This window comes from Echiichthys vipera (assembly GCF_963691815.1).
Source record: "Echiichthys vipera genome assembly, chromosome: 2".
NCBI classification, from domain to species: domain Eukaryota; kingdom Metazoa; phylum Chordata; class Actinopteri; order Perciformes; family Trachinidae; genus Echiichthys; species Echiichthys vipera.
Genome location: NC_139827.1, coordinates 37,906,026 through 37,933,618, shown reverse-complemented (window position 1 = coordinate 37,933,618; position 27,593 = coordinate 37,906,026). Strand labels below are relative to the sequence as shown.

Genomic DNA, 27,593 nt, shown 5'->3' with positions numbered 1-27,593 from the left:
TTGAGTGCAGAAACACTTTAATATGATAAAAGCAGCATTTCAGCCTGTTGAGTGGACAACAAAATGAGTTTATGATTTTAAAGAATGTTGTTAAAATTATAAAGCTGTAGTTAAGAATACAATCATCCAACAGGTTTTTTGACGTTTTTACAGTTTTAATGGCATCCCAGTGTCCCTGAGCTCCTGTTCAGCTGCCTTGAAACTTCTGTATAATAAGGCTGCAGGGTGGTGCATTGGTGTATATTGTCCCCACAAAAACATGCGTCCCCCACAGAGGGTGTCGGATCACTCTGCAGCAGCCCAGGTCCTCAATCTGAAAGCCAAGGTGACGGTACCTGTCATCCGTCTCAAACAGTGTATTGTTGGTGTACGAGCCAAAGAACTGGGGAAAAACACACATATTTATTATATTAATATCTGATCACACCCATATCTTGCTTCTGTGCTTAGCCCAAGACACAAACATCTTGTCGCCTCACCATTCGAGAGAAGTTGTGTGAGCTATATGATGTGGTTACTGTGCAAGGCCCAGATGACATGGAGGGGGAAAGCAGTGACACTCGGGGACACAACGTCGCTAGCACAGAGGCACTGGACAACCTCTTCAGGGAGGACTAGTTTGAAAATATGGATGTCAACGAGCAAGAAGTCCAACAGGCACAGAATGGAATGAAGATTTAATCACGTTTTTGGAAGCAAACAACATTTTTAAATTGTGGTTGTGAAAAATCAATCCTTAAAGGGTAACTGTGACTGTTTTGATTGAGAATAAGCATTATCATTATTCCTGCAGGAAGATGCAGTGTTTTCTAAAAATAGATTTGGAAAAAAGAGGACGCCTTGAGGAACTGATGCAATCCCCCTTCAGAATAGTTGCAGTTTGAATGATCTAGTTGACATTCAGACAGTTTTATGAGAAGATCGAGATCTGACCATTATTAAAATGTATAGTGTTCAAGAATTAGGATGAAAACAAAGAGTTTGTCATCATTTTGACATTTAAGGTGGCTTGTATGATTCACAATGTTAACTTATGTAGTAACATGAAAAAAAACACTGCACAAGAAGTGTGTGTTAGTGACAGAAAGGCTGTCACCGGTGCAGAGGAGATTATATATTATATCATTATATTTACAAGCCAGTGAAAAGATGTGAGTGCACAGATCATTTTCTGCACTCCAGTAGTAAAAAAACAAAAAAACAGCGCTTCACCACTAGATAAAAGTGTCTATATGTGTGTATATATATATATATATATATATTATCACTTCTGTTCATATAATTCTAGTAATTCCGCTGCAATAATTATTATTAGTTATAATCCTATTATTATTGAATTTAATTATCATAGTTGCTTCTGTTAATTCTGTGGTTGCTGTGAATCTCTGGGTCTCCCTCTCTTTTTATTCTCCCCAACTGGTGAAGAAAGATAGCCGTCCTACAAAGAGCCATGTCTTTTCCGACGTTCCTGCCTGTTAAAGGTAAGTTTTAGCTGTCACTGTGTGCAAGTTTGCTGCAGTGAGACTAGCAGATCGTCATGGTGATATATTGGGTCTTTGTTTAACATCAAAGTGTAGTCTATATGGAAAGTGTCGTGAGATAAAATTTCTACTAAAAATAAAAATTCAACTGAAGTTGAATTGATTCCCACCAAACAAACTCCCTTAAAAAAATTGGATTTTGGATTGGATAAGCAGATTCTGAACATGTAATCTTACAACACTAAGTGACAATGGTATCTTACCGCCAGACCTGAGGATGGGTCGATAAAGTCAGCCCAGAATCCTTCTCTCTGCAGAGCATAGCAGATCTCCTTCGCTCCATCAACAAACTGCAAAGCAGAGGATACAAGTTTCTGTTTTATTGGTTAAATATAGACACAAGGTCAATAGTACAATAAAATGTGTTGACAAGACAAGAGAACAGGTCACCTAAGCAATATAAAGACATAAAATAAGATAAATCGACATTGATAAATGTAAAATGACAAGATGACAGCAAGCCTGTGAATGTTCTCGTCTTTAATGTCAACATTATCTCAGACATGTAATGACACATTTCCGAATTAAAGAAAATAAAAGAATGCACATGCTTAAATACATAAGAAATAAAGATAAAACATGAATGAAAATATAAAAATAGCATCTCACATTGTTGTTATCACTTGGTTAGGTAGAGGATACTAATGGCGTTAAGAATAAAGGATTTACTAAATACACCTTTTGCCAGAGATACTCTGTAGCACCTCCAAGCTTTCGGGAGCTCAAACTAGTTGGAAAGAGGTTGGGCACTATCTGCACTGATTTTCTTAGCTTTCTTCATTTGGGTCAGGTGTTTTGGGGGTTTTCCCACTATTTTCCTCTCCATTGACACTATCGTGTTAAACTTGTTCTTGGATTTACAGCTTAAATGGCCAAACCAAGCAGGGAGGTGAAAGGTTAAATATATACAGTATATACAACCTTTATTTAACCAGGTTTGTCCAATTGAGATCCAAGATCTCTTTTACAAGGGAAACCTGGCCAAGAATGACAGCACTTGAAGTTTCAACACAATGTCACAAAACACAAAAAGAAAAACAATTAGAATACAATAACAATTGAATTTTTCAAAAAAATAGTTAAAAGAATTTACAAGATTAATTTTAACATTTGCACTCAAATAAAACATTTGCACTCCTGACACCTGGATGTAATGGAGTTTATCTTGGACTTGAATACATTCAGAGATACCAGACTTTGGAGTTTAAGCTCTGACTGCAAAATGCTCCATGTACTTGGAGCAGAAAATCTTAAAGCTTTCTTCCCCATTTCTGTTCTCACCTTAGGAAAAGCAAAAAGATAAAAATCCTGAGAGCGGAGACTGTAGGCCCTGTTAGTTAAGATAAGAAGGGAAGATAAATAAGATGGAATCATCTCAAGAATAGCCTTGTTAATCAGCACATACCAATGGCCGAACCTGCGCACATATAACGATGGCCAATTTACTTTACTGTATAAGACAAAATGATGAGTTAGAGCTCCATAGTTTGCAATGAACCTAAGAGCACCATGATACACACTATCCAGCATGTGGAGGCATTGAACAGAAGCATTCATATATAACACATCGCCGTAATCAATAATCGGAAGAAAGGATGACTCCACCAGTTTCTGTTTCACCCTAAAGGAAAAGCAAGACTTATCTCAGAATCAGAATCAGGTTTATTGCCAGACAATTTTCATTGCAAGGAATTTGACTTGATTTGACAGTGCCTACATAAATATAAACATGAACACAAGCAAACTAAACATATGGCATTGAATTATATACATGAAATATAAGTGACTGTATTTGTGTGACCAGTGCAGGTAGTAATGTGCAAGTTAAAGTGTCCAGTGAAAAAAAAAAAAAAGGGGGGGGGGGGTTAATATAACACCTGTGATTTGGGTACGTTAATATAACGTGTGAGTTCCAGATGTCGTTAATATAACGAATGACAGTTAAGTGTCTTTAACAGAATTCCAGAGCCTGACGGCAGAGGGGAAGAAACTGTTCTTGTGGCGGGAGGTTTTGGTCCTGATGGACCGCAGACTCCGGCCAGAGGTTCAAACAGATAGTGTCCAGGGTGGGAGGGATCAGCAGCTATACTCCCTGCTCTCCTCAGGGTCCTGGAAGAGTAGAGTTCTGGGAGAGAAGGGAGGTTGCAGCCAATCACCTTTTCTGCAGAACGTATGATACGCTGCAGTCTGCGCCTGTCCTTGGCAGAGGCAGCAGCGTACCAGACGGTGATGGAGGAGGTGAGGATGGACTCGATGATGGCAGTGTAGAAGTGGACCAGCATTGTCCGTGGTAGATTGAACTTCTTCAGCTGCCTCAGGAAGTACGTCCTCTGCTGAGCCTTCTTGATAAGGGAGCTGATGTTTGGCTCCCACCTGATGTCCTGGGAGATGATGGTTCCCAGGAAGCGGAAGGACTCCACAGTGTCCACTGGAGAGTCACACAGGATGATGGGGGAGGGTGGGGCTGTGCTCTTCCTGAAGTCTATAGTCATCTCCACTGTTTTTGAAGCATTTAGCTCCAGGTTGTTCTCCCTGCACCAAGTCACCAGTTGGTCGATCTCCCATCTGTAGGCAGACTCATCCCCACCAGAGATGAGTCCAATGAGGGTGGTGTCATCCGCAAACTTAAGGAGCTTGACGGACTGGTGACTGGAGGTGCAGTTGTTAGTGTACAGGGAGAAGAGCAGGGGAGAAAGAACACAGCCCTGCGGAGAGCCGGTGCTGATCGTCCTGGAGTCCGAGGTGAGGCTTCCCAGCCTCACGTGCTGCTTCCTGTCAGTCAGGAAGCCGGTGATCCACCTGCAGGTGGAGTCTGGCACGTTGAGTTGAGAAAGCTTGTCCTGCAGACGAGCCGGGATGATTGTGTTGAATGCAGAGCTGAAGTCCACAAACAGGATCCTGACGTAGGATCCTGCAGAGTCCAGATGCTGGAGGATGAAGTGTGTAGCCATGTTAACAGCATCGTCTACAGACCTGTTGGCTCTGTAGGCAAACTGCAGGGGGTCCAGGAGTGAGTCTGTGATGGATTTGAGGTGGGACAAAACCATCTCTAAAATAAAATCCAAGTAAAAGCTTCAGCTTCTTTACAGTGTACTGAATATGTTCTTTAAAAGACAATTGGTCATCAATTAAGAACCCCAGATACTTAAAAGTAGATACAAGTTCAATTTGTTGACCATTAGGGCCTAGTACTGAACCTAAAGGTACCCCCTTGAGGACAAATTGAACCTCAGAAGAGACACCTTCTAACTGGAGAGCCTGGCTTCTGTCTTTAAGATGGTTAGCAAACCATCCAACTGCATGTACAGAAAACCCAGCTGCTGTAAGTCTAGGAAAAGAGAGAGAGAACACTGTCTATTATCTAAGGCTTCAATTATGTCATTTATAACCTTCAAGGCTGCAGTGCTAGTACTGTTTTTTTTTACAAGGAATTCAAGTACCTTAGCCAGAACATACAGTTTAGAAATAGGCCTATAATTGTTTAAAATGTTTGGATCTCCTCTTTTCAAGAGGGTAATAACAAACGCAGATTTCCAGACTTTTGGAATTACATTGGTCAATAAACTAAGATTAAAAATGGAACACAATGGAACAGCTACAATTTCAGATGCCAGTTTTAAAAACAAAGGCTCCAAATTATCTGGTCCTGGTGTTTTTTTAGGATCAAGGTCTTTAAGAGCTTTAGCAACCTCTGCTGTAGAAAAAGGTGTGAAATTAAAAGCCTGAACATTACCAGGGGTCCTATCAACCAGTGGAGGGTCAGAGGGTTGTTTCGAGAGGTTTTTAGAGTTAAACAAAAGCCCAGAGGAAATAAAATGTTTGTTAAAACAGTTTAGTATGTCTGTTCTGTCAGTTACTCTGCTGCCATCAATCAGCATACTGGAAGGAAGATTAACTGATTAAGAGGTAGACAACAGGGACTTAATTGCTTTCCAAAATTTCTTTGGATTTTTCAGACTTCCAGTAGTCGTGGACAAGTAAAACTCAGCTTTTTTATTTTGAAGAAGAGAGGTAAATTTCTAAAATTTCTAAAATAAAGCCAGTCAGTTTCCAAGCAGGATTTACTTGCACTGGAATTTCGCTCATGCAGAACTTCTGCTACTTTGGATGTAAACCATGGGTTATCATGACCTTTAATTCAGAATTTGCGCAGGGGGGCATGTTTGTTAATAATGTGACTGAAACTTCCATGAAAGTAACTCCAAGCCAATTCAACATCATCAAAAAGAGCAATCCTTTCCCAGTCAAAATGATAAAGGTCATGCACGAAAGCTTGTTCACAAACATTTTCATATTGAGCTTCTCTACAAAGCGTTGTTTGCTTTTAGGATGCCTTGTGTCTCTAATGACCGCTATCACAGATAATTTGGAAACACACCTGTTGTCACATATTCGGAAGGCATGTTGTTTAAAACTAAGTCAATGAGTGTTGCTTTTTGGGAACATTAAGGGTTGGGTCTGGTAGGGGAATGAATTAATTGCCTGAGGTTGAGAGAATCACATTGTGCTTTCAGGTCATCGGACACAGGCATGAGCCAGTCACAGTTTAAATCTCCCACCAAAAGTAATTAATTATATTTCAGCTGTGATAAAAACTTGACAAGGGAAGACAATGCATTTTTAGGAGCAGATGGTGGTCTGTAACATCCTACCAACATGATACGGTGATTCTTTGTTAATTCTATTTCAAGAGCAAGCAACTCAAGCTCCTTAGATACTGACTCTTTAAGCACTAAATTAACATCAAAATATCTCCTGATATAAATCGCTACTCCGCCCCCTTTTCTTGAACGATAAGCACGATAAACATTGTAGCCATTAATAGAAATATCCTTATCAAGCACAGATTTGGTGAGCCAGGTTTGAGACAAGACAATAACATCAGCATTTGTTGAGTTTATCCAGAACTTTATCAGGTCCATTTTGTTTAGTAGCCTCCTTACATTTATATGAATTAATCCAAGACCAGTTCTAGATTTAAAGTCTACATTTTCAATGTGTGTGGTGTAAACTAGCTCAGTTTCAACTGCTAGGACATTAAGTAAAACTGTCTCTGTTGTTGTGTCTTGTTTTTTGCAAAAGAGAAACTCCTTTGTCTTTGACACATTGATCTCTAGCTCGCTATCGTTGCACCATGCTTCAAGGGCCTTTATGTGTGCTAGATAAGGGGCCTCATCAGAGAGGTCAGGATTTGTAAGAGGCCTACTAAGGCTATGTCATCAGCATATTTGATCAATTTAAAAGGCTATTATTCATAGAAAACTTGTTTGTGAGAGAAAAGCAAAGGGGAAAGAACGCTGCCTTGTGGGCAGCCTGTAACGATGGTTTGCACTTCTGACAGAATGCCATTTACACAAACCCTCTGAAGCTGCGTTCAAACCAAACCCGATAGACACATATACAATCGCTTCAGACGCTTGTATCGCACCGCTTGCTCACATTTGTCACATTTCTGATCATCTCCTCATCGCTTCAATCGCAGGAAGCAGCTGAGGCGGCTAGCAAACTAAAGCTAACCCCAGGCTCAGCCTACACTGCTGTTGTGCTAAATAGGCAGTTATGCTAGTGCAAACCAGGGATCTGAATGCTTTTAAAAAAACAGAAAAGAGCTCTCAGATGAAGTGTGTGGCTCTATTTTCGTTCCAAACTCCAGCTAAACAAATAACATATTTAACAACAACAATATATACAGACAACACTATATATCTGGAAAAACAGAAATATAAAACAATATATATATATATATATATATTGTTTTATATAGCCACAGTGACTGACACAGTGAACGGATTGCGAGTCTGGATTCTAACGCTAATTTAACGAAAGAGCGCATATAAGCTTTAGAAATATCATGCTCGAGGCCAAGCTCAAAACCAAAAACATCGATCTGGAGGGACGAAGTCAACGTAACAACATCAGGATTGTTGGCCTACCTGAATCCATAGAAGGTCCACGGCCCACAACCTTTTTCTCGGACGTCCTGATAGAGGTTTTCGAGATCCAGGTGCTACAATTCCCTCCAGAGCTTGACCGGGCCAACCGCTCCCTAGCTGCTAAGCCGCGACAGGGAGAAAGTCCCAGCCCCATAATCGTCTGCCTTCACCGGCACCAGACCAAGGAGCTAATAGTCCGGGAGGCCCGCAAAAGGAGGAATGACCTGAAGTACCGTGATTTGCCGGTCCGCATCAAGGATTACTGCCCCAACGTTTTGGAGCAACGAGCGGCCTACCATGATTTCATGGCTAAGCTGTACGACCTGGGCCTTCAACCAGCTCTGCCTTACCAATCGAAGCTCCAAATAACCTAGAAAGATGGAGAAGAAACGTTTCTCCTCAGTCGAAGAAGCCACGGCCTACATAAGTTCTATGCCCGACCCATAAGGTTGCATCACTGACTCAAGCCTGCAGTCGAAGTACAGGCTAATTTACTAGTGGCTAACGCTAAACCCATTACTAACACGGGCCTCTGGACAACTCGCCCAGCCGGTGTCTTGACATGACATCATTCAACACACAGTGACTGTGAACTCTTTCTATTGTCGTATGATGCTTTTCAAACTTTGAGACTGTTTACAATGGTAAATTTCCACCCGGGCTTGTTGAGCTGCAGCTGGGTATGGAGTGTACCCCATTTGTTTTCCTTAGGCCTGCCACACGGCCCATTTAACCGTTTATTATTGTCCATGCTATTCATAAGTTGCTATGGCGCAATACTAGGTGGCAGCCTGTAACAGCAGCTCCCGAGGGTTTTTAAGATTTAAAAAAAGTTTTTGTTGTGTTGTGTTTTTTGCTGAACTTTTGGCGACTCTTGTCCGGAGACTGGGAGAGGACGAACACCTTCCTTTTTTTCTTTTTTGAACTTTTACGGCACTTTTTGTGACGTTTTTGTGATGTTTTTGCTAACCCTAGCAATGGAGGGTTCAGAAGTGCATTACTGAGCGCATTGTTTACACACGCAACCAGCTGATTGTGCAGTGTGAACCTGTACTGCTGCCCGGAGCCAGACCTGAGGTCCTGAAGGAGCTGCGGAGGAGACGCCATGGCTGCAGAGCTGGAGTGAAACGGAGGGTGAAGAGGAGACACAGACCTGCTGTACCGTCGATCGTCATGGGAAACGTGAGGTCTCTGGGGAACAAGACGGACGAGCTCGCCGCGCTGATAAAGGCTCAGAGGGAATATCGTGAGTGCAGTGTGTTGTGTTTCATGGAGACATGGCTTCACTCACACATCCCGGACCACAGCGACGCGATTCCTGGCTTCAGCACTGTTCGGGCAGACAGGGACGTGACAAGCAGCGGAAAGAAAAAAGGAGGAGGGATTGCACTGTACGTGAGTGAGAGGTGGTGTAATCCCGGGCATGTTCACGAGAAGAAACGTCTCTGTACCCCGGACATTGAACTGTTAACTGTGGGGATGAGGCCTTATTATTTGCCCCGGGAATTCACGTCTGCCATCATTATCGGTGTGTACGTTCCTCCTTCAGCTGATGCAGCGCTGGCCTGTGACGTCATCCACTCCGCTGTTGCGCAGATACAGACGCTGCAACCTAACGCATTTATTGTCATCACTGGGGATTTTAACCACGTCTCACTGGATAAAACCCTTCCAACATTTCACCAGAATGTTGACTGCCCCACCAAAGACTGTAACACACTGGATCTGTTGTATGCAAATGCTAAGGATGCATACAGTCCCACATCCCTCCCCCCTCTTGGAAGATCTGACCACAACCTGGTTCTGCTGACCCCTAAGTATATTCCCCTTGTTCAGCGGCAGCCTGTCCACACTAGGAGAGTGAGGGGGTGGACTCAGGAGGCAGCTGATGCACTACAGGACTGCTTTGAGTCGACAGACTTGGATGCACTTGTTGAGCCACATGGAGAGGATCTGGACAGCATGACCGACTGCGTCACAGAATACATCAGGTTCTGTGAACACAACACCATGCCAACCCGGTCTGTATGCCGCTTCCCTAATAATAAGCCGTGGATCACCAATGACCTGAAAGCCCTGCTTAACAAGAAGAAGAGGGCGTTCAGGTCTGGAGAAAGGGAAGAACTGAGGAGAGTGCAGCATGAACTCAGGGATATGCTGAGGACCTGTGAAGACGTCTACAGGAGGAAGCTGGAGGCCAAACTCCAGCAGAACAATGTGAGGGATGTGTGGACTGGTATGAAGCAGATCACTGGGTGTAAGGTGAGCGACAGGAAGTCATCAGGCAGCCTGGAGAGGGCAAACGAGCTGAACAGATTCTTCAATAGGTTCAGCTCACAGCCTTCTGTTATCTCCATGACACCTCCAGACCCCCTCATTCCCCCAAATGCTTCCTCCCTCCCCCCTCAATCCCCTGCTGTGAGCTCTCCTGTGCAGCACCTCTCCTCCTCCTCCTCCTCCTCCTCCTCCTCCACCACCACCTCTTCCTCCTCCACGTCCTTCTCCTCCTCTGCCTCCTCCTCCTCCTCCACCTCCTCATCCTCCACTGAAGACACCAGCAGCCTCCCCTGCATAACTGTGACTGCAGGCCAGGTTAGGAGACAGCTGGAGAGACTCCACCAGCATAAAGCTGCAGGCGGTATCAGCCCCAGGATCCTGAAGACATGTGCCAGCCAGCTGTCTCCTGTCCTACAACACCTCTACAACCTGAGCCTTGGTCAGGAGAGAATACCAGTGCTTTGGAAGACTTCCTGCGTGATTCCTGTTCCAAAGAAGTCGACACCATCAGACCTCAATGACTATCGACCAGTGGCCCTCACATCTTACGTCATGAAGGTGCTGGAGAGACTGGTTTTGGTCAACCTGAGGCCACAGGTGAGAGCCCTGCTAGACTCTCTGCAATTTGCTTACCAGCCCCACTTGGGAGTTGATGATGCTGTCATCTACCTGCTGCAACGAGCCCATTTGCACCTGGATGGTGGAGGAGGTACTGTGAGAATCACATTCTTTGATTTCTCTAGTGCTTTTAACACCATTCAGCCACTGCTACTGGGGGAGAAGCTGCGGGTGATGGGAGTAGACGACACAATGATCTCCTGGATTACTGACTACCTGACAGGCAGGCCACAGTTTGTCCGTATGGGCAGTGTTCTGTCTGATGTGGTGGTTCGGGATACAGGAGCTCCACGGGGGACTGTACTGTCTTCTTTCCTGTTCACCTTATACACCACTGACTTTCAGTGCAACACTGGGTCGTGTCACCTGCAAAAGTTTTCTGCAACTCGGCTGTTTTTGGGTGTATAAGTGACGGACAGGAGGAGGAGTACAGGGCACTGGTAGACAACTTTGTGAAGTGGACTGGACAGAATCACCTGCGGCTGAACATCAGCAAGACCAGAGAGATTGTGATAGATTTCAGGAAGAAGAGGATGACAGCTTTCCAACCTCTGTGCATTCTGGGAAAGGATGTGGAGGCGGTGGAGGATTACAAGTACCTGGGTGTTATATTCAACCACAGACTGGACTGGAGATCTAACACTGAAGCTGTTTACAAGAAGGGGATGAGCAGACTTTACTTCCTAAGGAAGCTGAGATCCTTCAACGTGTGCAGCAAGATGTTGGAGATCCTTTATCAGTCTGTGGTGGCCAGTGTACTTTTCTTTGCTTTTTCTCTGCTTTGGTTTCTACTCCTGGGTCATATCGCCACCTACTGCGCTTAAGTGAATAATCATGTCATGTCCCTTTTCTATATTACTCCATAATGCAACTTTATGCTCACGTGTGAATTAAACTGGTTACAGGCCTTACAGTATGGGAGGCACTAAACTTTTTTCTGTGCTATATGGGTTACACTTGACCCTGCGGGAGTGGTGAAGTCATGGGGATCAGTGAGTATAAAGGAACTGGAAGCTTCACAAGGGTTTTGAATGTGTTAATAGGGTTTTCTGTTGTTACTGCCTTCGTGTTTTTAAAAAATATATATATATACATTTTTTTTTAATCTTCTTGCGCCCCTCCCCCTCCTTCCTCAGGGCATCACCACCGTACATCTTCACTTAACAAAGGGTGAGTAATGCACAACACAACTATACCTCAAAATCAGGGCTGCAGGTTTTTGTCATGAAACGTTAGGGGTGTCAATGGTGTAATCAAGAGGGGCAAAGTGATGTCACATTTGAGACAACTCAAGGGGGATAATTTATTTCCTTCAAGAAACTCACCTCAGGACCTCTGAGATTTCTCACATTAAAAGACCTTGAATGATTCATTTATTTCATTCATAATTTTCTGCAAGGGTGAGAGGAGCGGCCATCATTATAGGTAAAAATAGAGCATTCGAACCAACAAAATCCATTGAAGATCCCAATGGCCGTTTTGTGGCAGTTTCAGGCAAGTTGTTTGACATCCCAGTTATTTAAGTGAGTGTCTACGCCCCTCGTGGGATTATGACAAATTAATTACCCATCTTTTATGTTCCTTCCCAGATATTGATAATCACTACCCAATTATAGGTGGCGAATTCAACCTCATTCAAGATCCTGTTCTAGATAGGTCCTCTTTTAAACCCCTTACTCTGTCCAACTCTGCCACTACATTAAGCTCTTTTATAAATCGGCTCAGCCTATGTGATCCCTGGAGGTCTCTTAATCCATCCACCAAAGCTTTTTCATTTTTTTCCCCCCATGTCCATTGTACATATTCTAGAATTGATTTTTTTTTTTGATAACAGACTGTTGCATTGGGTCAATTCTAGCCAGTACCACAGTATAGTGATCTTAGACCATGCTCCTACATCAGTCGTGATAAATTTCCCAAATCGCAGCCCGCTTCAGACGCAGTGGAAACTTTCCCACTTTTTACTGCATAACCCACATCTTAGAAAATTCCTTAAGGAAGAAATTGCCAATTTTTTTCCACGCAAATGACACCACAAACATCTCCCAAAGCACTTTATGGGAGGCGTGTAAGGCATATCTGAGGGGTCAGGCGATCTCATTTGCTTCTCAGCTGAAAAAAGTAGACACGCAAAAGCTGCTGTCAAAATTCAGCAGGCCAAGATTCAGCTGCAAAATTCAATTTATAAAATTCAGTATTAACACCCGGGAACCCAAGGAAGAGCAATCGATTCTAGATACTAGATCAGGTCTATGTGGTCGAGCAAGGAGAGCTGTGACAAGCGTGGCTGGCTAGTTATAATAATCGACTATGGCCATTCTCCTGCATCTTTTTAGATATGTCTTAGAAATGTAATTGAAATCTTCTATTATGATTTATTCAAGCTTCACTGTCTTTAAGGATTCATTGAAAATGACACTACATATTCTGTTGTGACTGTGAGGTATGGAACACAATCCTGTTTACAGGTAGCAGAAGACACCTTATCTGTACTGTTTGTCATTAAAGTTGTACTTCATAAGATTTCCAACTATTTTTAATTGCCTTTTAAGTTAATATCTATCAAATAGTGAGTTAAAACAGTGGTGAGTGATCATATGACCCACTGATGAAAGCACGTGTTGCCTTTTTCCTGAGCATTCCAGTATCCGTGTCTGTGGCGACATTCGTGGGCTAGATGTAAATAAGCCACCATGTTAGTGACTCTGCTGACATCGTAAATTGGAAATTGAAATCGGAATTCCCAATTTCTGAGTCAGGCTTGTAGTAAGGGCAGAAGTGTTATAGTAACGTGTGTGTGTGTGTATTTAAGAGGGGGAAATATAGGGGATGGAGTGGAAGTAGAGAGGTGAATGTGTTTCAATAAAATTTACAAGAGAAAAAAAAGAAATTAAATTGTCAACCCACATAGGGACCATAAATGTGACAAGATGGAAGCTCTGAAAGAACAGGCTCACCTGCAGTTACATCTTACTGCCAAAGAGGCCTCTAGAAACAACATATCTCAAATCTAGATTTCCACCACACAAACTCAAGACAGAAGCTCACCTTGTCAAGCATCTGCTCTCTCTCCTGTTCCACTTCCGCACACCATGACGTCATATCATTCTGGGTCTTTTGGGTCACTGTGACCACAATCATAGCAGAGGATGGAGCCTCAGGAAACATGGACTGGAAATCTATTCATCAAGTTATCAGGAAACATATTATTAACAACACATCAGACAAAAAGGCTGCTTCTCGTCAGCAGTAAGAGCAACACTTAATATGTTTTGCTGACCCTAGGGTGAACAGAAAAAGAATTACAAACATTTAAATTACAAAGTCACCATACCAGCAAAGACACAAAACACAACAGCTTTTGCCTGTTTATTAATGGACAGTCCAGACAAAGAAAAGGAACATGGATACATTTGCAGGAGTGCAGTATCAGCACTCTACCTTTCTTTAGAAGTTCAGGGCAGGACTGGATGGCACATTCCACACTGGAGTCGTGAAAGCACTGTTCAGCTCTATTGACAATCTGAGAAGAGGCTGGGTCATCTTTCTCCTGTGAGAGAGAGAGAGACAGACACACACACACACACACACACACACACACACACACACACACACACACACACACACACACACACACACACACACACACACACACACACACACACACACACACACACACACACACACACACACACACACACACACACACACACACACACACACACACACACACACACACACACACACACACACACACACACACACACACACACACACACACACACACACACACGGAATAATGGAGCTAACGATTGAGGAAAGACTTCAGATAAATTCACTTTGAGGCAGTGGTGGCCTAGAAGTTAACAAGCATGCTTGTGACTGGACCATCGGGGAGGTGATAAAATAGGACTTCCCTCTCCCTCATTGAGGTATTTGCCTACTCTATACTGTATGTAGAGTGTCTTGAGATTTGGCACTGTAAATACAATTGTATTGAATTGAATTACAACTACTGAGGTACTTAATTCTAGCCTTGTGAGACCATCTTGAGCTCACAAACTCCATTATATTTTACTCGCAGATCAGTCTGGTAATGTGGTGGAGAAAATTTGGGGAAGTTTGCCAAGTGACCGAATCAATAGAGTTGGTTTTGAGGCGGATATAAGTGTGATGAAACAAGAAGCTACTGTTCAGTGTAAACAACATGGCAGCTATAGAGCAAGCCACTCACTAACTCTTTTTTCTCTACGATCCTTCTGTTGGAATATGGACCAGGCACCTAATTGGGCCTTTGATCTGTGAATTTGAGCTACACAAACGGAAAATATCCTTCACGACATGTTGTTTACTTTCTGAGCTTTGCCCCAACGCCATTAGTACGTCATACTCTTCATTAATCTGATTGGTTGATTTGGCCTGTATGTTGTTGATGACCGATGGTTTATCCAACCAGCAACCAGTATTTTCGCCCCTTCCCAAAAGATCTCTAAACGAGAATTCCTAGATGGATATGCAGAGCAAATGAGAATCAACCCACCTGCCGGAGTCATGTTATCTTAATTCAACACCCTGTCTAAATACAACAGAATATTTATATTCTGACTTTAGCCCTTCCTAAATTCATCATCTTGCTGCAGGCTCACTGCAAATGATACTGAATGCTTTGCTCCTTTAGCAAGACTAGGTCAAAATCTAGTATATGGCTGGACTGTGTGTGGTCTTTGGGCTTACTTGTGGTCAAATCAGTGGTGTATTGTTGGAGCAGCCACACTTCCGGCCTGAGTAGGTGAGGCTTGGTTGCTGACATCCACAGATTTGAGTCAGTGACTAATCTCTTGACTGTCATATTGACCATGTAGAACTATCGAGCAGGTGTGTTCCGAGTTTTGATACCATTCTTTATATATATATATATATATAAATATATTAAAAGTGATGGATGTTATGATTATGTTCAGGGGTATTTGAGGATATAAGTGTGTATATTTACCACCTTATTTAAAACTAATTAACATCACTAATTATCAAGCTGAAAGGCTAACCTAGTAGTAGCAGTCAGGCTACCCAATGTGTGTATGCTTATTGTGTATGTGTGAACAATAAAAGTTTATAAAGTGACTCAAGTTGTATCCGCCATACTTGTCCTTTGATATTTCATATACAGTACAGACCAAAAGTTTGGACACACCTTCTCATTCAATGAGTTTCCTTTCTTTTCATGACTATTGACATTGTAGATTCACACTGAAGGCATCACAACTATGAATTAACACGTGAGGAAATGCATACTTATATTCTACTTTCTTCAAAGTAGCCACCTTTTGCTCTGATTACTGCTTTGCACAAACTCTGCATTCTCTTGATGAGTCAAGGTAGCCACCTTTTGCTCTGATTACTGCTTTGCACACACTGTGCATTCTCTTGATGAGCTTCAAGAGATAGTCACCTGAAATGGTCTTCACTTCACAGGTGTGCCCTGTCAGGTTCAATAAGTGGGGTTTCTTGCCTTGTAAATGGGGTTGGGACCCTCAGATGTGTTGTGCAGAAGTCAGGTGGATACACGGCTGATAGTCCCACTGAATAGACTGTTAGAATTTGGATTATGGCAGAAAAAAAGCAGCTAAGTAAAGAAAAACGAGTGGCCATCATTACTTTAAGAAATGTAGGTCAGTCAGTCCGAAAAATTGAGAAAACTTTGAAATCGTCCCCAAGTGCAGTCGCAAAAACCATCAAGCGCTACAAAGAAACTGGCTCACAAGAGGACTGCCCCAGGAAAGGAAGACCAAGAGTCCCCTCTGCTGCGGAGGATAAGTTCATCCGAGTCACCAGCCTCAGAAATCGCAGGTTAACAGCAGCTCAGATTAGAGAGGTCTCAGGTCTCAGGCATAAGAATGGGAAAGAAAGGTGATGACTGACTTTGAACGTGGCATGGTTGTTGGTGCCAGACGGGCTGGTCTACTGGGATTTTCATGCACAACCATCTCTAGGGTTTACAGAGAATGGTCAGAAAAAGATAAAATATCCAGTGAGCGGCAGTTCTGTGGGAGCAAAGGCCAGAGGTCAGAGGAGAATGGACAGACTGGTTGGAGCTAATAGAAAGGCAACAGTAACTCAAATATCCACTGGTTACAACAGAGGAATGCAGGAGAGCATCTGTGAACACACAACACCACCTACTTTCTAGCAGATAGGTAACAGCAGCAGACGACCACACTGACACTTTGTTAAGCACCAGGTGCACCAAATAAAGTTGCCGGCGAATGTATTTATATTCAGTTTTTCTTATATAAGCTGAAATTAATTTCCACCTGGGATTATTAAAGTATTTCTGATTCTGACTGTTCTGAAACCCTTTCAGTGGGGAGTTTGAGCTATGGCAGGTAGCTTAATAAAAAACTGGACAGTTGTAAACCGCCATCGGAGCTGTGCCAGAGAGTCGCAGACCTCAAGCAGAGGCTAGCCATCGTTCATGACCGACGCCCGGACCAGAGAACCGGAGTCTCGGAAGAAACGCCACCATAACTAATTCTACTAAAGCACTCACAGCTCTCCTTCTTTCAGTTACTTTCTCCATTCTATGGTGTTTAACACGCTATCCGTTAGCCACTTTAGGTTAACAGTTAGCCTTACGGCTGGTGATGGCTTCCCCGGCTCTCTCTCGCTCGGCGTGTCGTATGTTTAGCTACTCCTCTGCCTCCTTTAGTGATAAGGGTAAATGTAATAAGTGTAGTGTATTTGTAACGCTGGAGGCGAGGCTCAGTGAGTTAGAGGCACGGCACAGCACCATGGACGCTGAGTCCTATGCTACGGTAGCTAGCCAGCCACCTTAACTATAGTTGGTGAAAAGCTACACAGAGTAGAATTAGCTTCTGGTAGCTCTACCTCAGCAATCCCTGAGCAGCCGGGGGCCCTGGGTGACTGTGAGACAATGGAATAGTTCTAAGTCAAAGCCAGTGGTTAACCATCCAACCGTTCATGTTTCAAACAAGTTTTTTCCACTCAGTGACACACCCGCTGAGGAAACACTTGTTATTGGCAGCTCCATTATGAGAAAGGTGAACTTTGCAACACCAGGGATCATAGTAAAATGCGTGGGGCCAGAGCGGGCGACACTGAGTCCTATTTGAAACTGCTGCCTAAGGATAAACTTAAATATGGTAAGATTGTTATTCACGTTGGCGGTAATTACACCCAGTTCTGTCAATCGGAGGTCACAAGTTAAAGTGGAGTTGGTCTGTGCATATGCAAAAACTATGTTGGACTCCGTAATTTTCTCTGGTTTCCTGCCCAACTTGACTTGCGATGACATGTATAGCCGCATGTCATTATTCCGTCACTGGCTGTCTGGATGGTGCCCAGTAAATAATGTGGGCTTCGTAGATAATGCTGCTCTCATATCTAAGAACCTGGACGCAGTTGTTAGCAGTCTAAAACCCTGACAACCCAGTGTTGGGAACAGGAAGTAGAGTGGCAGTTTAATACACCTCTCTGCGCTGCCCTTATCACAGATGCCCAGGAAGCAGAGTGGCAGTCTTACACACCTCTCTGCACTCCTTGTGGAGCACATACAAGCTCAGTATCCTATACAAACGCTGTCTGCCCTACGATCATTTAAGTTAACCAGATCAAAAATTAACAGAAGAGGAGATACACAGAAAAACTTGATACAAATCAACACTAACTCTGCAATAGTGTAACAAAATTGTAAAATAAAATGTGGACTTTTAAACATCAGATCTCTGCCATCTAAAGCTGTATTAGTAAATGATTTGACAATCATATTGATTTATTCTGTCTGACTGAAACCTGGCTGTGTCATGCCTGATTGAATAAAAGACTGTTTTGTAAAATAATCAGCAGTGTAAGCATCGTTAACAGAGAGGCAGTGCATTCCAGAGTTTGGGTTCCACTGCCTGAAAGGATCAATCCCCTCTGGTTTTAAAACAAGTCTGGGGAACAACTAACAGCCTCTAACCTGAGGCGGGCGGGAGTGTAAGGTTGTATCAGGTCAGAGATGTAAGAGGGAGCTTGGCTATGTAAAGCAAGAAATGCGAGTAGTAGTTCATTATGAGTGTATACCATGCTGCTTTTTAAAAAATGTATTATTTTTATTTCATCCATTATACGTGATTGCTGTCATGTGTTTGTTTTCTTTCTGTTCTAAAAACTTAAAGTATTGCTAAAAAAATCAAAACTAAATAAATAAAAGATGCATCTTACTGCAGTTTTCCTGTTTTCATAAAAAACAGTCATGTCAACATTATTACACTTACAAAAAACTCTCTGAGGAACTGGGCCAGAATGAACTCATGTCTCTCACTGCTCGATGACGACGACAGCAGGACATGCGCAGGGGCCATCTTGTGTGCAAGGCTCTTCTTCTGCTCAGTTAAACCTTCCAGGTGGCAGTCAAAACTAACATTACCAGGCAGCTGGAAGCGCTGGTCCTGGAGTCCAAAAGGCCCCATGCTCTCATCAGCCCACACCGTCTGCAGTCCTTAACCAGGGGGGCACATTAGGAAAAGTTCATGATGCATGAAAATGCAGGTTTCAGAGAAAATACATCTAAACCAAAAGCTGTCTCCACAGCACTGTGTGAGCACTGGAGAATGAAGCTGAACACTGTATGTTATTTTTAAATGTCAATCCCTTGTAAAACAAAAAAAATCCTACCCATGTCATAAGGACTGATGGTTACGTGGGGCTCATCAGAGGCAGAGGATCCAGCAGCAGAGAAAGCTCTGGCTCCAGTCACACGATGCACCAGCACATGAAGCCCTGGAAGGTAACTGATCAGCCTTACTCTGCTGCACAGCACCTGAAGACAAACACATTGGACTTGAGTGTTCGTAAATGAAACTTGTTTGCTCATATTAAGTTTGAACACTTGTTGGTTCTACCATGAGCTGGGAAAGATGACACAAAATAGTTTAGAACTCGTCTAAAATATATATGTGCATCAGTTCACTAGACAAAAAGGAGTCCATGAACTAAAACAATAAAACTGAAATAAAACAGCTTTATATGCAATATTAATACAAATATATATATATATATATAAACAAATCTAAAAATAACATTGCTGCCTTTAATGTATAACTGATTATAAGAATAGTATATGATAATTGTATTAGGATACACTAAAGCCATGTAGACTAGTATATTGTAGATATATTGAAACATAAAGGTCAATAACGGAAGTAGAATTGAAACAAGTAGGCAGGTGGGACGCAATTAAAGCTGATGCCGCTTTCTTCATAGTTATACAGTGCCCTCCATAATTACTGGTACCCCTGATTAAGATGTGTTCTTTAGCTTCTAATAAATTCATTTCTTTTCTAAATAATATAGAACCAAAATGAAAAAAAAGAGTAAAATCCAACCTTTGATTCAAGTGCACGTATTCAGAAGGAAAAAAATCCCACATTAAGAAATAATTATTTTACATCAAATCAAATGTGCCACAATTATTAGCACCCCTGATGTTAATACTTTGTACAACCCCCTTTTGCCAACAAAACAGCACATAATCTCCTCCTATAATGTTTTACAAGATTGGATAAAACAGAAAGAGGGATCTTTGTCCATTCCTCTTTGCACAATCTCTCTGAGGGCGCACTCACACTGTCCTTCCACACCGCGCCCCGGGCTTTAGGGTATTTGCCCCCCCCCCCCCCCCCCCCCCCTCCCTCTCCCCCCGCGCCCCAGGCCCGTTTGTACTCACACTACCTTGGCCTCGCGCAAATGCTTCTTGCTGTCCATACGTCATCCACTGTAAGACTTCACACGCATTGATTGACGTCATCGCGATGCATCGCTTTGTTTACAAATCTTTCCATAGACCTCAGAGTTTCTGTGCGTCTTGACGACTGTTTTTGAATATTTTTTTATCGACCAAATCTGCAGTAAACACTCCACCTCCGCATCACACCAACGTGAACCTTTCGCCGCCATTGTTGTTGTTAAATGTCCGCGCATGGTCCGTCCTTCTATTTTCTATGTCCGAACAGGCGCACATAAATTATGTCAGAACCGTCATAGGCCTCGTGGTTGTACACGTGCGCACGCTCGTGCTCATACATGTGCAAACGCACTCTACAAAAGCCCACCTCTCTCAGACAGGCCGTGGACGGCCAGCTGGCTGCAGTTATGCGCGGAGCGGTTGCACTCACACTGGTCAAATGCACTAGGCTTGACCTGAAAAACCTGTTTTGGCCCGGTGCAGAAGGACAGTGTGAGTGCGCCCTAAATCATCCGGCGACCTGAGTCCTCTCCTCTGTACTCTCCTCCTCAGCTCACCCCACAGGTTTTCAATGGGGTTGAGGTCTGGGGACTGAGATGGCCATGGGAGAGCTTGATTCGGTGTCTGGTGAACCATTTCTGTGTAGATATGGCCATAAGTTTAGGGTCATTATCTTGCGGAAAGACCCAGTGACGGCCCATCTTCAGCTTTCGGGCAGAGGCCACCAGATTTTGATTTAAAATGTCCTGGTATTTCAAAGCATTCATGATGCCATGCACCCTAACAAGGTTCCCAGGGCCTTTAGAAGAGAAACAGGCCCACAGCATCACCAATCCTCCCCCATACTTCACAGTGGGTATGAGGTGCTTTTCTGCATACTCGTGTAGATAGCGCCTGATGGTTGTTTTGGAGACTTTGTGACCCCAACATGCAACCATTTGATGCAATTCTGTAACAGTGAGCTTTGGAGATTTTTTTATTTCTCTTACCCTCCTCCTCACTGTGCGTGGTGGCAAAATAAACTTGCGTCCTCTTTCAGGCTTGTTTAACACTGTTCCAGTTGTTTTAAACTTCTTAACGATTTCTCTGACCATAGAAATGGGCAGGTGTAGGCGAGTGGCTATTTTCTTGTAGCCTTTGCCTGCCTTGTGAAGGTCGACACACATCTGCCTTATTTGAACGGTGTGTTCCTTTATCTTTTCTATGTTGAAGAGACATGGCCTCTGTGTCACGTCATATTTATACCCCAGGGAAACAGGATGTTAAGAATTACTAATTAAATGTTCCTACAAACTCTGATCAACTTTGTAAACTCCTGTAGAAATGACCGAAATACTTTAATTACATTTATTTCCTAGGAATTGTTAGGGGTTCCAATAATTTTTGGAACAGGTGATTTTATGAAGAATAATTAATTCTTAGTCAGGGATTTTTTTTCCCACCTTAAAATTCATTTGAGTTGAAGGTTACATTTTTCTACAATTTTCAGTGTGAGAGTATGCTGCTACAATAAAAATTTAATTTATTTTAAGGCTTTTACCACATCTTAACCAAGGGTGCCAATAATTATGGAGGGCGCTGTATATATATATATATATATATATATATATATATATATATATATATATATATAGTTCGATGAGCATGACCGGTCCAGCTGATTCTTCCATGTTACAGAAACAGAGGTAGGACCTGAAAGAAGAGGTTTGTGTTAACAAACAACTGGTATCATTAGTAATAAAATAATTATCTGCTATAATTCGTTAAGTAATCACAATTGTCTTTGTGTTGCACATTTTGTTGAGTAATGTGTAATCTGTATTGCCTCTGTGCTCCATGCTATGTTGGATAAGTTGTATCGCTTTGATGGTCTGCTGGTAATGTTGCTTCTGATTATTTGTATATATTGAATTTTGGCAGTTTTGACCATACATAAGGTTAGAGGCAGGCCATGGAGGATAACGTAACACAGAGGTGGACAGACTCAACCTCTTCCACGGTAGATGGTAGTTAGACATCTTTACATGCATAACTATTCACCCCCCTCAAAGTCAATACTTTGTAGAGCAACCTGTAATGGCAATCACAGCTTAAAGTCACTTTGGATAAGTCTCTATGAGCTACACCACTGGGATTTTTGCCAATTCTTCCTTGCAAAACTGCTCCAGCTCCTTCAAGTTGTATGGTGAACAGCAATCGTTAAGTCTGACCATAGATTTTTTTTGACCAGGCCATTCCAGCACATTTACATGTTTCCCCTTAACCCACTCAAGTGTTGCCTTAGTGTGTTTGGGGTCATTGTCCTGTTGGAAGGTGAACCTTTGTCCAAGCCTCAAGTCACGCACAGAGTGGTTATAGGTTTTGCAAAATATCTCTGTATTTAGCACCATCCATCTTTCCCTCAACTCTGACTCTGTTTCCCAGTCCTGGCTGCTGAAAAACATCCTCACAGGATCCTCACAGCATGATGCTACCACCACCATGGGATGGTGTTCTTTGGTGTTTTCTTTGATGGCCGAAAAGTTTGACTTTAGTCTCATCAGACCAGAGCACCTCCCTCCATACATTTTGGGAGTCTCCCGCATGCCTTTTCGCAAACTCAAAATGTGCCATTTGCTTTTTTGCTGAAAGTAATGGCTTTCTTCTAGCCACTCTGCCATAAAGCCCAACTCTATGGAGCGCACAGCTTATTGTCGTCCTATGTACAGATACTCCAGTCTCTGCTGTGGAACTCTGCAGCTCCTCCAGGGTTACCTTAGGTCTCTGTGCTGCCTCTCGGATTAATGCCCTCCTCGGCAGGTCCATGAGTTTTGGTGGGCGGCTGTCTCTTTGCAGGTTTGCTGTGTGCCATGTTCTTTCAATTTGGTTATGATAGATTTGATGGTGCTCCTGGGGATCATCAAAGATTTGGATATTTTTTCAACAACATTGTCCTTCACGTGTTTGGAGAGTTCCTTGGTCATCATGGCAGTGTTTGGTTAGTGGTGCCTCTTGCTTAGGTGTTGCAGCCTCTGGGGCATTTCAAAAAAGGTGTGTATATGCACTGACAGATCATGTGACAATTGCACACAGGTGGACATCATTTCACTAATTATGTGACTGAAGGTAATTGGGTTTTTTTTTGTAACCTGGTCCCAGAGTGGGAAAATTTGAGAACTGACTGTGCTGCAGATGAAGGAGCAGAGGAGTAAAATTCAATTAAAATTGAAACTATGCGAATACTGTCATGTACAGGATCTCATTACATTACCATCAGAAGCTCTGCTGGCTGTGTGACATGTGACACTTAGTGGTGGAAGTCCGGTATTACCGGTCAGTATTTTGCATAATAGCAGGTTTTGATGTAATCTTTTTGACATTTATCTGATCTTACTGTTCTTTCAGATTTTGTTTTTGTGGAAGGAGGGATCAGTGTCATTTAACCTTATACATTACATCATATTATGTTGTATATCATCAGATTATTTCTAATGAAGGAATTTAATTAATGCATGCAAACATTTGAAATGTTTAGCAAAGGAATGAAGTGTCAAATTAAACAAAGTAGACCAAACTCATAGCCGTCTAAAGCCATGCCATCAGTAGCAATCAACATATATGATCATATCAAGTGAAAAGTTATTTTTCCCACAGTGTAACATTTTGCATTGGGGAAGAAAGTGGCAAATTTGGGTCACTTACAGGATATGTTTGTTTTTTTTGTTTCTGTGCATTGAACAGCCTGCTGTGCAACTGTCCATTAAGCCCTCTTTTGTGAAAACTACAGCAAAACATCTACATTCTCCAAGTTTTTGGATCATGTTTTGTAAAACTTTTCAAAACATGAAACTATTCAAAACATGAATTTACATAGATATAGCTGTGTTTACGCTCCATTTCCCTGCACACCATGCTGTCATTTTATCTTAAGACAAGCTTTAACCCTGGACAAGTATTAATACATTGAAAATGTCGCAACATCAACAGCTACAAAAAAGCATCTTGACAGCTTTCTAATCCATTGGGTAAGTTTTCTAACACTGGACTATACAAACCGTTGTCTGTCTGCCTATGGATTGTGGGAGAAAGCTATGGTATGCTGAAATTCTATTCAAGGACATTATTTTAACCAAACCGACACCTTCGTGAGTCAATTCCATGAACATTACCCAAAAGCATCATACTGAGGACTATTGTAAGATCTCTTTGGATGATATATTGCAAATATACAAATTACATTACAAATATATTGTAGAATTCTAACTTTGTATTTAGTTTTTCTTCATGGGCTTTTTTAAGTAACATAAAGTCATTAAGGCTTGATCAAAACTAGCATTACGAGATGTGGGGAGTGGCGAGTTTCAGAGAAATTATACAGAATAAAGAAGTATTTTATATTAGACTGGTTATTTCACAGTTATATAATGTTTTATGGAATGGCAAAACTTTTATTTCTACCTTATTTTTGAGAAAAATTATGCTGAAAAGGGTAGTATTTTATTTTCATACAGACTCTTTGTTGCACAGTAAAATAGTTTTATTTCATGGCAACACCTTTGCTTATACGGTATTTTCATGTTTAAGAAAAGGTAGAATATGGAAAAAATCTCCAACCTTTACCGTAAAATCAGCAGTACTAATATCCTTTTTACCGTTATGTAAGAAAAGGTTTTACTGTATTCATTACATTAGACTTCTGTTAACCAAAGCTGCCATTTTTACTCTAAACCTGGGTTGTTTTTTTTTAAGTGTACTGCATATTTCCATTTACTGTAGGTATTTTTACAAAGATACACCAGAATGTAAATTTTGCAGGAAATTAATTCTTATTTTTTGCATTCAGCTATTATCTTTACAAGGCTCCAGTGGATAATATGATTTTTGAAATGAATTCAGATTTTAATGTGCAATAAAGGTTCTTATGAAGGCATTGCCATAAGTCTGTTGATGGGTACACATCTGGTATGAATTTTAACATTAGAAACATGTACATTATTGTAAAAAGACAAGAAAAAGCAGTGTTTTGATAAATTGTAACAGTTACAATGTTCTTTATGCAGTATTTTAGCTTTCATCAACATTATAGAAATTGTTGTGCCTTGTGATAGGCACATGATACATTTTGAATAACCAAGCAAAAGTATTCTGTATTTCATGGAAAATAAACTCAGTACTGTTCAATCACTGCAGGAAAACCGAAAACTAGGATTATCATTTATTATATTGTTCAATTACAATTACTGTATATATGAATATAAGTATTGTACACTTTAAGGACAGAACAATAAATTAATTCCAAAAACTGCAGTGGGTGATTTAAAGAGCTCACAACATCATTGGTATCTAGTGAATATCAGTTATATAGTGATGATCCTCCTTCACAATAAAACATATTTTCTCTTGTGTAACATAAAGTGAATACATTTGCATTTGGTTGTGCAACCCTGTGTTGTAGAATGAGATATAAATGACCATCCATTCATCATCACCACACATTGAGAACTAAAAATGTCGCCCTTCTCTACAACCAGATGAATGACACCAAATATGCCCCTCCACAGATGAGCTCTTCCTTCTGTTGGCACCGGTCACTCACTTTTCTGTGTGGAAACCCTTTACAGATGCAGCAAAAAGACTAAAAACATACAATCAGTACATTATACCATATAAAACAAGACATACCTCAAACGTTAACTGATGTTAGTTTTACATTCACCACTAAGTATTGATACATTTACTGTGTGATCAGTGCATCATAATGCATCTGTCTACCTTCTTGTCTAAGAAGAACTGATCCTCCTCAGAGTGTGTACTGCACAGACCTGATATGTCTGATGGGTCCAGTTGTCTCCTCATGTTCACCAACCACTGCATCAGCCTGCCACCATCACCTGAAGGAAATCTGTTTGAAAAATGTCTTTACTGTTGTGCGTTCAGACTCTACATTATAGTATAATGTGTATATTCACATTAGGTTTTTCCAACTAACATGTGTACACATCTGCAATATGCATCTGCAATGAATATGAGGATTGTTTATGACGGTTGCATATCACAAAATGATGTGCAAATAAACTGTATAAACTAACAACTTGCTACATCTGCACAATGCATCCGCTATTAAACTGAACTTGAATACATCAAATAAATCTGACAGATACAGCTATACAGGCTCATTTTAATTTGTAAAACATTAAAATGAAACTTAAAACATAAATGATGAAGCTACATAGAGCTAGTATCAGGTAACATTAGAACTAGCTTAGTGAACAATGTGCAGCTATAATTCACGTTAACTGTGATACTGTGCTGGCATGCTAACTTTGGTTAGCGAGAGATAAGGCTTATAATAATATGTAACATTACTTACCAGATAAACTGAACAGCTGACTGCTTGGAGTGTCTTCAGTTCAATGGGTTAAACTTTACTTTAAGAAACCGAAAAATAATCTGCAGACACCAAAGAACAACATCACGGCTGTATTTTTCCACGGCTGTAGGTTTGATTGACAGCTCTCTGTCTTTGAGACCTGTCAATCACAAGTAAGCCTGTCCCCAAAGCATCCCCTGCTTTATCAACTGGGACCGAATTTGGAAAATGAACACTGTTGGGTATTTTAAAAAGGCATTAAACTAACGATAAAGACAGTAAAAACCTCTGCAACCTTCATATTCTCACATTATCAAGTGAGAAGTAGGTAATTTCATCGTTAACTTGCCGAAAGTCTCTCTGCAACCGCACGTGTCGCCTCCTACGGGCCACTCGCTAGAATACAGGTTAGCTTCACGCACACGCACACACACACGCACGCACTTACACACTTACACACTTACACTGGCCATCCTGGTGTGTGTGTTTTCTGGCAGTGTCCAGTTATGTTTCTGTAAGAGTAGGAGATGAATCAGTCAGCAACTACAATTAATGCTGAAACTTCAACCTAAGAAAGAAAGAATCACGCTTCAAGAAACCAAACTGTGGCTATAATGTAACGTAAGGAAACAACGTTAATTGTGCCACTGAATTGTGAGATCCATATTTATATCATATAGCCTGACGAAACTGCATTAAGATATTAGCACTTTGAGATTGTTGAATGTAAAGTGCAATACAAAAAAAATGATTACTTCTGCACTAAGACACATTTAGAATGTTTATGTTTACATGTTTGAAAAGGGCCTTTTTTATACTCTCACGTTACTACTCAGAGTCTGAATCAAGTCAAGACAAGTCACGGATTTCGTAACACTAGAAGAGTTTACCTAGTAACTTAGCATTAACGCTGTCTATTATGGCAATTGAGGATAGCAGAGCAGCAAGAACACGAACTTACCTAACTGAGTCAACGTTCACGTTACAAAGTTGAAAGAAGATGGCAGCGTCAATTAACGTCAGTTTGCAGTGTTAGACAGAACACCGAATTGCAAGACATTAGACCTGTATATGACCGTTCTAAATGCCGAACTCATTCAGTTAGAATTAGCACATCCGTGGCAGCTAAA

At 41.6% G+C, this 27,593-nt stretch overlaps 1 protein-coding gene across 3 annotated transcripts; it reads right to left on the bottom strand.

Moving 5' to 3' along the window:
* mmadhcb (metabolism of cobalamin associated Db) lies at positions 1 to 27,593 on the bottom strand. Of its 3 annotated transcripts, none has more exons than XM_083929831.1 (8): positions 27,425 to 27,593; positions 26,928 to 26,975; positions 19,046 to 19,190; positions 18,646 to 18,869; positions 13,811 to 13,919; positions 13,418 to 13,548; positions 1,745 to 1,831; positions 1 to 382 (listed from the first exon to the last, which is right to left on the bottom strand). In XM_083929831.1, the coding sequence occupies exons 2-8, from the start codon at positions 26,934 to 26,936 to the stop codon at positions 188 to 190; spliced, it is 900 nt and encodes a 299-aa protein (XP_083785957.1). In that variant the 5' UTR covers positions 26,937 to 26,975; positions 27,425 to 27,593; the 3' UTR covers positions 1 to 187. The 3 variants fall into 3 exon arrangements, with proteins under 3 accessions (XP_083785957.1, XP_083785958.1, XP_083785959.1); XM_083929832.1 differs by having other exon boundaries at positions 27,430 to 27,593; XM_083929833.1 differs by lacking the exons at positions 26,928 to 26,975; positions 27,425 to 27,593 and adding an exon at positions 25,916 to 25,947.

Bases quoted from the DNA above. Each gene is read 5' to 3' on its own strand.
- mmadhcb (XM_083929831.1), bottom strand. The intron at 13,920-18,645 runs GTAAGTGTAATA...TCTCTCTCACAG, and splicing joins AGTTCCTCAGAGAGTTTTTT to GAGAAAGATGACCCAGCCTC. The intron at 1,832-13,417 runs GTGAGCTTCTGT...TCTGCTTTGCAG, and splicing joins GAGAGCAGATGCTTGACAAG to TTTGTTGATGGAGCGAAGGA.